At 36.3% G+C, this 12,808-nt stretch overlaps 1 protein-coding gene across 22 annotated transcripts in view; it reads right to left on the reverse strand.

The window, feature by feature from the left end:
- The window catches only part of SWT1 (SWT1 RNA endoribonuclease homolog), a 109,973-nt gene that overhangs the window by 88,010 nt on the left and 9,155 nt on the right, over positions 1-12,808 (reverse strand). For 13 of the 22 annotated variants that reach the window (XR_014054358.1, XM_081492212.1, XM_081492207.1 and 10 more), the window contains 4 exons: positions 9,862-9,920; positions 6,838-7,576; positions 2,046-2,105; positions 555-684 (listed from right to left, as the gene is read on the reverse strand). Coding sequence is in view for 21 of the 22 variants with exons in the window: in XM_081492212.1 (XP_081348338.1) it covers positions 555-684; positions 2,046-2,105; positions 6,838-7,576; positions 9,862-9,920 (988 nt within the window). In the remaining variant the exon portion in view is untranslated. Of the gene's footprint in view, positions 1-554; positions 685-2,045; positions 2,106-6,837; positions 7,577-9,861; positions 9,921-9,999; positions 10,091-12,808 lie in introns of all 22 variants that reach the window. The other 9 variants (XM_081492215.1, XM_081492210.1, XM_081492213.1 and 6 more) reach the window with 3 other exon arrangements.

Below are 12,808 nucleotides of genomic sequence, written 5' to 3' on the forward strand. Positions count from 1 at the left end.
TAGTATTATTATTTCTTAGGGTCATATTAGCAACAGATGAGTTGATTCACAGATAAACAATAAATTGGAAAATGCAACATGAATATAATGTAGCAGCATTACTGTTTTTATAAATGCAATTCAAAACTGTATACTAGCATACTCTGGAGGGTATCTATCATTTTCTTCTCTCAGGAGTAAGGATAATCACAGTTTTACTATATAAATAAGAAATTCATGAATACCTTTGAGAAAATTGCATTGTTTCTGATCAGGGCTTTACAAACTTGAAACTGTTAAAAGTTATGATTAAAAGCAAGAATAACAGACTACTCATAATTCTGATTACTGCCTCTAGGCAAAAAAAAAGAAGGAAAATATTTCTAACTGCCTAATAATGTGAGATATATAAAACAAATGATAATACAAATCTTAGACCTGATTCCTACAGCTGAAAGAAATATACCATTTTATTTCAAATGAGCACATTTTAACACTTTCACCTAAATATTATAAAAACTGAACATTAAGAAAACAGGAGATCACAAACACAGTCATATACATATAGGGTATACCAGCAGAGGAATGTGTATTATCTTCTACCATGTCAATTTCCATACTCATTAACTCTCCTGAAGGTGGAACCACAGGTAAATCCACACTTTTTCCCACACGAGCAGCATGAAGCTCTTCTACTATCTGCATCTAAATTTCAAAAGACCCGCAAAAAAATATTTTGAATTATTTTCTCTGCAGATTAATAAGAAAGCAATTAATTCTTCATTCACTTAATATGATAGTCTGTGGAAAGTAAAAATTTTACAAAAATATGGAAGCCACATGGTAAAAAACCACAGATTTATAAACATATACAAGGTTTACAGGAAAAGAATTTGAAATAGAACAGATATATGTGTATCTATAACTGAATCAAAATTTGCTGTACACCTGAAACTCACGTAACATTGCAAATCAATCACGGTCAAAAAAAATGTTTTAAAGCTCTTTAAAAGAAATAAAAAATAAATAAAATGGCTCTTCTCTTATTCTTATTACACCCTTAGGCAAATTATTTAAACACCATGGGTCTCAGTTTATCTACACAATAGGAATGGTAAATATCTATATCCTTTTAGTATTTTTTGTAAGGATTAAGTAAAATAACATGAAAAACCTCACACAGGGTCTAATACATAAGAGACTTTCAAAATAAATTAATTCTCATTTCCATTCTCACTTCAAAGTACTTTAGGAGCCAAATATGTTTTTATCTGGATGATTAGCACTCTTCCTAAGATTTCTAAGATTGTTAATTAACTATCAAAAACTGAAATCCAGATTTTTATACTCTTTTCATTTCAGGGAAGTATTTCCCTGATGTAGTATAATGTAAAGAAATTAAAGTATAATCTAATTTTAGAGCAGAGGTGAGAAATCTTTCTTCTATTAAGGGGCACTGACCCAGAAGACATAAAAATATAACTGACTGTCACAAATAAAAAGCAATCAACATGGTTTTAAAGTCTCCTTTAAATAGAAAACACAAAGTGTTCTGTGAATCTAATTTTAATTTAGAAGCAGGGAACATAAAATTACATGCAATACTTCTATTAGGTTTGACCAGGAGATTCTAGCTGAGAAATGAAGCAACAGGTAAAAAATAAATATGTGTTTTCACTTTCACTGAACATTTTCATCTTATTGCTAATTAGAAAAATGAGGCAAAAACATTAATATCATACTGTATTTTGGCAAGCTGAGGCATAAGCATGCAAAGACATAACATTAAATTAAAATTAATATTGTGAGCCTAGGCTCCACGGTTTTTATTCAAAACAAATTAGAGCTTATTAGGAAAAAAAAGGCTAAAAGGTGATTGAGTAAATGGAAATACTTTTCCAAAGAATTTTTCAGGACTTCATAAATACTTATATACTGAATTAAGTAGAGACATCACCGTTATTTTCATACTATAAAAGTATTTATAGTCATTATTTTTTATTAAAATAGGAACTCCCATGTTAATTTCATTAAAAATATTCAAAGTAAACAAATATATCAGTAACCTCTTCATCTGTATCTTGAATACTTTCAAGTGACACTGAAGAACATGGTGCTTCAAAACTCTGAAATGAAAAGTAATTTTATTAATTAGTTAAGAAGCATACACCTAGAATAAGGTTTTTCAGCTGTGGCACTACTGACATTTGGGATCAGATGATTCTTTGTTTTGGGGGTTAATACTCTTCTCACTTTAGGGAAGTAGTTCCCTGATGTATTATAATGTAAAGAAACTAATGTAGAATCTAACTTTAGAGCAGAAGTGAGAAATCTTTCTTCTATCAAGGGGCACTGACCCAGAAGACACAAAAGTATAACTGACTGTCACAAATAAGAAGCAATCAACATGGTTTTAAAGTCTCCTTTAAATAGAAACACACAAAGCGTTTGGGGTTGTTCTATGCATTGTAGGATGTTTAGAAGTATCTCTTCCCTCTGCCCACTAGATACCTACTCCCCTCCCATCCTTGACAATCAAAAATGTCTCCATCCCTTTGCCCAAGCAATTTCAGTGTTATAACAGAGACAGAATTTGATGTAAATGGAGTTGAAGAGAAAATTATCTATACTTCAGTTTACATACCAGTAAACTATGCTATTTGGGGGTGCATACTTCAATAAATGCAATAAAAAGAAAAACTATGAACTGAAAAAAAAAAAGTCTCCATCAAATCAGTTGCTAAATACCCACTAAGGGGCAAAATTGCCCCCAATGAAAAACTATCCCTAGAATAGAAAAGCCTCATTCTATTAAGTCATGAAACATAGCAGAAATTCTTGAAGATTTACTCATTCATATATATGCCTCCCTAGAAATACTCATATTCTAAGAACAAAACATGCCACCTTAAGAAACAGAAATAACCATGGCAAAGATAAAAAGAATACTGGGCCTTGGTGGTGGGAAATGTTCATCCATGAGTAAATGAACCATTTCTAAAAGTGACATGACAAAACAACAAAAGAAACTTGAAGATTATTATATAGCTGAGGGAGGGAAAGACTGAAAATGTATGGGTGTTTTATTTTTTGTCTCCCGGCAAAGACTGAAGATTTCTCTAATTTCAGTTTTTCACTGGCACTTTTGGTGAGTGGCTGAGACTTACCTAATCCTACATACAGGTGACAAGGAACTTAACTAAGCCTCTACTAAACCAAGTCATCTTCCAAGAATTCTCTAAGATAACACCAAACACACATGTATTTTATAAAAAGCCGGATATAAACTGCAGACTCTCTTTAAAAAAGTGTATCCTATGTTGCTTTGTTGGGAATTGAGTTTCTGCCCTAACTTCCCAGTATCAATCTTCACACAATGCAATACCACACCCATCACACATGTAGGCCCATTACAGCTGTACTCTCCCATGACCCTGGGTTCTATAATGCCTTCTCCACCTGACTTTAAATCTCACTAGAACTTTAGATTCTCTTCAGCTAAGGAGTGCCAACCAAGCTAGAGATTATTACAGAACTTCCAATGTGCAACTTCTGACATTGGAAGTCTTTTCATTCTTCTACTTAGGTCACTACTACCCTTCACTCTCTTTGACCACAAGTCACTGTCAGTGATTTCAAAAAACTTTCTATCAACTCCAAATCCTTATTATAAAAGAAAGTCTTGGAGGGCATTTAACTGTTTGCTTTCCCCCTTCCATGTTTTATTAACTCCATGGATTGGGATAAAGCCTTCCCTGGAGATGACAAAAGGGAGTACCAACAATGACAGTATAAAATGGCTTTATTTGCTGAAGTGATTCCAAACTAAAAACCTGATTATTCAGTGGCTCTGTCCTATCTACAAGATAAAAAAGAGTCTTTCCCAGGAGAGATAAAGGAATCCAGTGCCTAGACCCTGGCTTCCTCTCCAACTTCCTCTCAATACATCTCAAGTCAGACTGAACGACGACGTAAGTGCTCACATATGCTCACGCCATGCAATTTCACGACTCTGGGCCGTTACACAACTGAACGACGACGTAAGTGCTCACATATGCTCACGCCGTGCAATTTCACAACTCTGGGCCGTTACACAACTGAACGACGACGTAAGTGCTCACATATGCTCACGCCGTGCAATTTCACGACTCTGGGCCGTTACACAACTGATCGTTTCCCCTGGCAGGACAACACTTCTATTCTTTGCTCTACACATTTTTCAACACCAAGCTTAAGAATCTCCACTTGTGGGGGGCGGGGCAAAAAAAAAAAAAAAATCTCCACTTTAATGAGCCCTTCCTTAACTCACTTCCAAATTTATAACACCAGCCAAATTCCCAGGGCTCTAATATTTTCTTCACTGTATCTGCAATTGTATTTGTTTACTAATCTCAATTCTGTCACCACCTATACCTTCCTCTCATTTCTCAGTGTTCCTGAATAAACTGTATCTAGCAGCACTGACGGAGAAGGCAATGGTACCCCACTGCAGTACTCTCGCCAGGAAAATCCCATGGACGGAGGGGCCTGGTAGGCTGCAATCCATGGGGTTGCTAAGAGTCAGACATGACTGAGCGACTTCACTTTCACTTTTCACTTTCATGCATTGGAGAAGGAAATGGCAACCCACTCCAGTGTTCTTGCCTGGAGAATCCCAGGGACAGGGGAGCCTGGTGGGCTGTCGTCTATGGGGTTGCACAGAGTTGGACACGACTGAAGCGACTTAGCAGCAGCAGCAGCACTAGTCTACCTCTCTGGGAACTTCTTGAGGGTAAAAGCGTCTTATTTAAACACTAAATGCCTACTACATAATAGGTACCTTTAATTAATGTTTAGATAAACTGATGAATTTCTACCCCAGAGACTCATAAGAATTAAGTGGGATACCATTTATAAAAATGGACTATAAACAATAAATTTCAAGAATATTAGTTCACAATGGTAAGGGGAGAATGCAAACTGAAAAGGGTCTATAACAAAGAATTATAAGCCTAGGGGAAAAAACAAGTCACTTTCTCCTAGAAAAGCATAACAGGATCACTAAATACAAAAAAATACAATTACTTTTTTGTAAACTCATTATTTTAGGAAGACAATTATCCATTGAAGAATTTATGAGGAAAACAAATATAATATTAAGATGATTAGCGACTGTCACTAATAATGTTAAAGATAACATATTCAAGATAAGAACAATATTTACTTGCTGCTCCTGCATCTAAATGACTTTCAGTCAGATAAGACTGCTATCAAAGGAATATAAAGAGTTTTAATTCCAGTAATTGAAAAGTGCTGCTGCTGCTGCTGCTAAGTCGCGTCAGTCATGTCCGACTCTGTGCGACCCCATAGATAGCAGCCCACCAGGCTCCCCCGTCCCTGGGATTCTCCAGGTAAGAACACTGGAATGGGTTGCCATTTCCTTCTCCAATGCATGAAAGTGAAAAGCGAAAGTGAAGTTGCTCAGTCGTGTCCGACTCTTCGCGACCCCATGGACTGCAGCCTACCAGGCTCCTCCGTCCATGGGATTTTCCAGGCAAGAGTACTGGAGTGAGGCGCCACTGCTTTCTCCAATTGAAAAGTAATCATGCAAAAATTGCTTCCCCTACAACTTAATATTCATGCTATGTACCTCGTTTGGTTTTTGTAATAATTCTAAACAGAGAGCAAAAGAGTGTGTAAGATACATCTCATATTGTTCCTTAGATATACAGCACCAGGGGAATACCGAACAATGATACAAAGATGTTCAGTGAACATACTGGAAAACTCAGATTCCTTTCTTGCAGTCTACTCTAGAGAACTGGTTATACAGCACAAGAAGAAAACTGAAGCTTTCCATTAAGAAAGCAATAAAAAGAACAAACTCAATTCTTTCCTTCTTTGGATCCCTTCAAGTTCAGTGAAAAAGAGTACTCTTTCTCAAGCTCTTCTGGCCCCCCTAGTTACAATCCCTCCATTTTTCAAAGGAAGTATCTTATACAACACTTTATAGTCTTGATTCCTAAAAAGAGGTAAGCTCCACCACTGCTGTTTACATGCAGTCTCTAAATTTCAGAGCTTCTAAAGTTCCAAAGTTCTAAAAGTTCTCCTAAAGATAAATAATTTTATTTGCCATAGAAACAAGGCTATTGCAATTAGGGTTTCAAATTAGTCCACAAATGATGATTTACTGCATAATTTAGAAGCAAAAATAGATGTGCCAAGCTTTCTAGACTAGATCTCTGTATACATAGTTCCCTCTATCTGGAACATTCCTGCTTCTCCCATCTCACTCCACCTTGTCTTCACCTGAATAACTCCTATCAATCTTTAGTTCTCAGTTTACATGTTATCCCCTCCAGTAAATCTTACCAAACTAATCCATCCAAAGCCCTGTTAATCCCCTGCTATGTGTTCCCATATAAGGTGATAAGTATTTGTCAGACTTGAGGTGGTTGTTTCTGTACCTCCTCATATAAGAAAGTCTTTGAAAATGATGACTGTGATTGTTGTACCTGGCATACAGGGCACTCAAAAGAATAATTTGTTAGACGAAAAGCTATTTGGAATATTAACCCCAGAATTGTTGTACCAGGAGTTAGAGAAGAACCTAAGACTGTCATAGTACTTTTCTGATAGGACTATCTATAACTGCTTCTTCTGTATTTTCACACAATCCCTTCTATTTTGGGTCCCTGATAGTTGCCAGGATAGTTTCTTAAGGAAGTTGGAATTTACAGGGTAAAATAAAAGAACCAACATATCTTCCTGACTAGACAGAATCTGCCATTTACGATCATTATCTATAACAGAAACAACTCAAACCTAACTATATTTAAACTCTTTACTAAGGTCTGTATTCATTTTGCACTACCTTACCTGGGTTAGGTTTTCACCAGAACTTAAATCATTAATTTCTTGATGCTCATGATATTCTCCTTTCCACTCATGAACAGTTTGCTTATATGTGGAATCTGAAAATAAATATTCACTTCTGTGCCTTGTAAACTTTAATGAAAACTGGGAGCCTTCTGGGCATTCTTTTTTCTCCTGTTTAGTCTTTAACTTGTTAGAACCTAAACTGAACACATTTTCTTGTACAAGATTCTGGAGGGTATTGCAGGATTTTACCGGGATTTTGAAATTAATCCTTTTCCTTCTAGATTCAAGGGGTTCCTTAATTATCTTGTTGGAATTACAATCCTGAGAAAGTTGGATTCTCTTGCATTTCTCCGAAGCACATTTTTCAGAACTGTCTCTAAATTTATTGTACCTTTCTTTCTTGAATTCCTTCGTCTTCTCCCTCTGAGCAAGTAAATGAGGCCATTTTTTTTCACTTGCCTGGCCTTCAGCTTTTGGTTTCACATCTTTGGCCACCTTAGGACAGCTAAACTTTTTAATTCCATGGTCCAGCTTACTCTTAACATCTGTCAATTTAATATCTTTAACTTGAAAATCTACACATTTACTTATATCTTTTTTAGTTCCATTTGAAGAAGGACTCTGTGAAATAATCTGATTATTATTTGAATATGATGTTTCCTGGAGTGTAACAAGTCCTTGGGATGAAGAACCAATTTTTGGTCTCTTTCTTGGAGGGTCAGTTTCTACATTCAGTCTGTAAAGCAGCACAGAAAATTAGGTGACATTACAATTAAACATAATATTGCACTGTATCATTTTAGTTAGGAAATGAAAGAACTGGCCTGATATGAATTTCATTAAAAGTAAGAAATAACTACATTAATAATAAAGTGGAAAGGATTACTCAATAAATGGTGTTGGAATAACTGGTTTGTTATTTGGAAAAAAAAATTTACAGCTTTATATAACATCACATGATGTAATCCCAAACAGATTAAACATTCAAGTGCAAAGTAATTATTATTTCTATAACTGCTATACTTCATATTAAATACTTAAAAACCATAGGAGAAAAAGGGAATATTTATCTGATTTCTTAATAAAGAACTTCCTAAACTTAATAGCAATGGGGAAAATATCACAAAGGAAAACAGTAAATGTAAATGATACAATAGCATATTAAAAAATAACAAAATTAAAAGAACTGGTAAATGGCATATGCTACAAATGTGACAGCTTATTAGCCTTAGTAAATAAAAGTCTCATCAAAAAGTACAAAGGCTCTAGAAAAAGACATGAAGAGAAAACTAAGGAATGAGAAAAAGGGAATGGTTAATAGACATTTTGGGGAGAAATGTTTGATTTCCCTAGTAGTCACAGATGTGCTAATTACGATGTACCATTTTCTTCTATCAAATTAGTCAAGATTTTTAAATAACACTAAATACTGGCAAGAGGTTGTAAAATGGACCCTCTCATATGTTGCCAGTGGAAATGCAAAATGATATAATGGTTCCACAAAGGAATTTGATGATATAATTAAGAGTTCTAAAAATGTTCTTATCTTTTAACTTCTTAGTAATTCCCACTTTGGAAATCTAAGGAGAAAAAAGCTAAAAATAGACTAAAAATAATAAGATATTCAATTCAGGACTATCTATAAGAGCAAAAAGTCAGGTACAAGGTAAATGCTAAAATTTTGGAAATTACTAAGAAACATGTCATTCTACTGAATAAAATAAACTATCATAGTCATTTCAAAGGATGTTTACGCAAAATTTTCAAAGACATACAAAATATATTGGTATTCTATTAAGCAGAAAACAAGCATGGCATAAATTTGTATACATAAGATTATCTCAACAGTTTAAATAAGCATAGTAAACAACTCAGAAAGAAAGGTACTAGAATGCTAGAAGCAACAATAGCTAGAGGTGATAATATTTTCCTGCACAACAAAACTGGATATTACTCTGTAGTCAGAAAGACAGGGGAAAAAATTTGATGAGCCACAATCTATTAATTTATATCAGTAAATCCCTGAATGCCTTTTAAGTGCCTGTCATTCTGCCGGGCACTGGGAGGCAGTGGAGGACAGACACATCAAATATAGTCCTTACCCCTCATTAATTTACCGTCCAGCAGGGGACAAAGAGACAGTAAATAAGTGACTTCTCAAAGAATTAATAATGGCAAGAGCAAACCATAAACATCTCAGAGTTTCCATAGGAGTTTCACCTGAGTCTTCACCTGGTTTTATTTTCTTTGCTCTTTCTACAAAAAGATTGCCTATCATTATTTACCTGTTAATAAATAGCAATAAGACAAAACTTTAATAGGACCCTGTTTGGCACTTATTAACATATCATATAAGGTATTAACTGTAGTAAAGAAAAATCAGGAAAACAACAAATGAAAGAAAATTTTAATAGGACTCTCTAGTTTTCTGAGCATTTTAAAATTCCTATTTGTTTTTCACAACAGTCCTGTGTGGCATACTTCATAGCAATCTATGTACCATGGTCCATATGATCATAATTAATGAAAACTCAGCATTATAATACCTTTAATTATTCCTACTATTGCCCAAGTTCTCTAGTTGTAGCTATAATCTGTTAAATTAACATGGTTTTAAAGCCATATCAATTCAATAAGCTACATATTCTCTTCATGGGTAATATGCAAAGATAATTTATCTAAAATTATTAAATCAGCCTCATAACCTCTTCCATTACTATATGTAATGAAGCTATGTATCTTGTAAGAGTGTGTTAAAATCAAATTATTTGAGACAAAAATTTACATTTTAGTTGAAAGTAGTATTTACGTAGTATAGAATTCTGATAAGACTTTTTATTTCACTCAACTTTTTCTTAAATTTATACAAACATTAAGAAAATCATATCTGTGATTTACCTATAAATATGTGCCTACAAAACAGTATTAAACAAAATAAAGGATTCTGCAAATCTAAATATTCAGTTTCACAATTCAAAGCTAAAAAAGGTGAAAAGATTCCAAGAAAAAGGGAAAATTTACCTTTTCATTTCTTGTCTTCTTTTCATATTACAGTACAGAATATCTGCATGATCTGATTTCTGAAAGAAAAAAGGTATTACTTAGGAAATATAAATTGTGAACTGAGGAAAGAGATTGGGAGACAGTATTTTTCCATACCTATATGTCAGTGAATATGTTAGAGACAGCCTGGGACCTGGGACCCTTTACTGTAACGGCTGCAATGCTTGCACCTGGACACACCTCTCCTCTAGCAACAAAATACAAAGAAACTTTATGAGACTAAAAATAACTGCGTGCATGCTCAGTTGGGTCCAATTATGGACAAAAGACACAAAAAGACCAAAAAACTGCTACTCATGAAGAGCCAGGAGCAAAAAGCAGGGTACTGAGCATGCCCCCTGCAGTCACCACCACCAGAAGGGTGGGCAAAACACCTCACCTTTCCAGCCCTAAGTCTGTGCACACCTCTAACTTCACCCCATATAACAAGCTAGAGCCAAGATGGCAGAGAGGGAAGGTGCCACAAATAGTGCACTTACCAGATGCTGGTGGGGACCATGACACCCAGGCAGACAGGAGGAACACCTGAGCAATGGGGTAGAACATAGCAGGGAACGAAGGGGAAGAAGCAGAGGCTGGACGGGATGGGTGTTCCTGAGGAAAAGCTGGGGGAGAGGAGGAGTCCCCAGGCCTTGAGAGGTACACTCAGGGGATCAGCGGGGACGAGGAGAGACCCTCGGAGGTCAGCAGATCAGGAGAATGCACCTGGCACCTACTCAACCCTGGGGAGCCTGCTGAAGCCAGGGGCCTGATCCTCGTACTCTGAGGCCAGAGGCGTTCCAGAGCCCTCCAGGCCGGGCTGAGCTTAGGCAATCTGCACCCCACCCCACCCAGGGCCTTTATCTGCAGCATGGGCCCTGAGCATAGGGCCCACCCCCCCCAAGCCCTGCCCCCTATCATTATATCATTATATCATTTATTTAATGATAGGACTTTTTCCAGCTTTTGTTCTCTTTTCTTTTTTCCTATTGCAGTTCTGTTTTACCTTCCAGTGGTTGTTTCATTTCTATCTTTATTTTTTCTAATATATGTGTTAATTTTTAAAATTTCACTTTTTGTTGTTGTTGTTGTTACTCTGTGGCTTGTGACTTGTAGGATCTCGGTTCATGGGCCAGAGGATGGGCCTGAGCTCCTACAGTAGGAGGGCTGAGTCTGAACCACCAAACTAACAGAGAACCTCGGACTCCAGGGAATATTAATTTGAGTAAAGTCTTTTGGAAGTCCACATCTCAACACCAAGACATAGCTCTACCTAATGCCTGCAGTCCCACCCCACCAAAAATATGTGATGACAAAAACCCAAGTTACAAACAAAGAAGCACAATAAAAACCTACAAGACCAAACAAAAGAAGAGGAAATAGACAACTTACCTGAAAAAAAAAAATTCATGATAGTAAAAATGATCCAAAAATTCAGAAATAGAATGGAGGCACTGATCGAGAAAATACAAGAAATGTTTAACAAAGACTTAGAAGAACTAAAGAACACGCAAACAGAGATGAACACAATAACTGAAATGAAAAATACACTAGAAGGAATCAATAGCAGAATAACTAAGGCAGAAAAATGAAAAAGTGAAATGGAAGACAGGATGTAGAAATAACAGCCAAGGAACAGGATTGAAAAAAAAAAAAGAATGAAAAAAATTAAAGACAGACCCAGAGAACTCTGCAACAACACTAAATACACTAACAGTCGAAATACTGGGTCTTAGAAGAAGGGAAAAGAAATGGTCTGAGAAAATATTCAAAGAGATTATAGTCAGAAACTTTCCTAACATGGGAAAGGAGATAGCCACTCAAGTCTGGGAAGTACAAAGAGACCCATGCAGGATAAACCCTAGTGAAACATACCAAGACACATACTAATCACACTAACAAAAATCAAATACAAAGAAAAAAATATTAAAAACAGCATGGAAAAAACATTAAAAACAGCAAAAAATAACATACAAGGGAATTCCCATAAGGCTCTCAGTTGATTTTTCAGCAGAAACTCTGCAGGCCAGGTGGAAGTGGCAGGATACAGTTACAGTGATGAAAGAGAAAAACCTACAGCCAAGATTACAGCCAGCAAGGATCTCATTCAGATTCGATGGAGAAATTAAAAGCTACACAGAGAAGCAAAAGCTAAGAGAATTCAGCACCACCAAGCCAGCCTTACTTACTCAAGGATTTTAGCCTTCTGATTTAGTGTCCTTGGCTCAGTGGTAAAGAATCTGCCTGCCAATGAAGGAAATGTGGGTACGATCCCTGGGTCAGGAAGATCCCCTGGATAAGGAAATGGCAACCTACTCCAGTATTTCTGCCTGGGAAATTCCATGGACAGTGGAGCCTGGTAGGCTACAGTGCATGGGGTCACAAGAGTCGGACTCGACTTAGGGACTAAACAAAGCCAGCCTACAAAAGATGATAAAGGAAATTCTCTAGGCAGGAAACAAAAGAGAAGAAGACAACCCACAAAAGCAAACCCAAAACAACTGCTACCCACTCCAGCATTCTTGCCTGGAGAATCCGCATGGACAGAGGAGCCTGGTGGGCTACAGTCTATGAGGTGGCAAAAAGTCAGACAGGACTGAGCAACTAAGCATAGCACAGCACCATTTACAATAGGCAGGACAGAGAAGCAACCTAGATGTCCATCAACAGATGAATAAAGAAGATGTGGTACATATACACAATGCTGTATTACTCAGCCATAAAAAGGAACTAGATTGAGTCATATGCAGTGATGTGGGTGAACCTAGGGTCTGTCAAACATAGTAAAGTAAATCAGAAAGAGAAAAACAAATATCGTACACCAATGCATATATATGGAATCTAGAAAAATGGTACTGATGAATCTATCTGCAGGGCAGGAACAGAGATGCAGATGCAGAGCACGGACTTAAAGACATAGTGGGAG

This window comes from Giraffa tippelskirchi, chromosome 5, assembly GCF_054371585.1.
Source record: "Giraffa tippelskirchi isolate mGirTip1 chromosome 5, T2T-mGirTip1v1.2.pri, whole genome shotgun sequence".
Classification (NCBI taxonomy): Eukaryota; Metazoa; Chordata; class Mammalia; order Artiodactyla; family Giraffidae; genus Giraffa; species Giraffa tippelskirchi.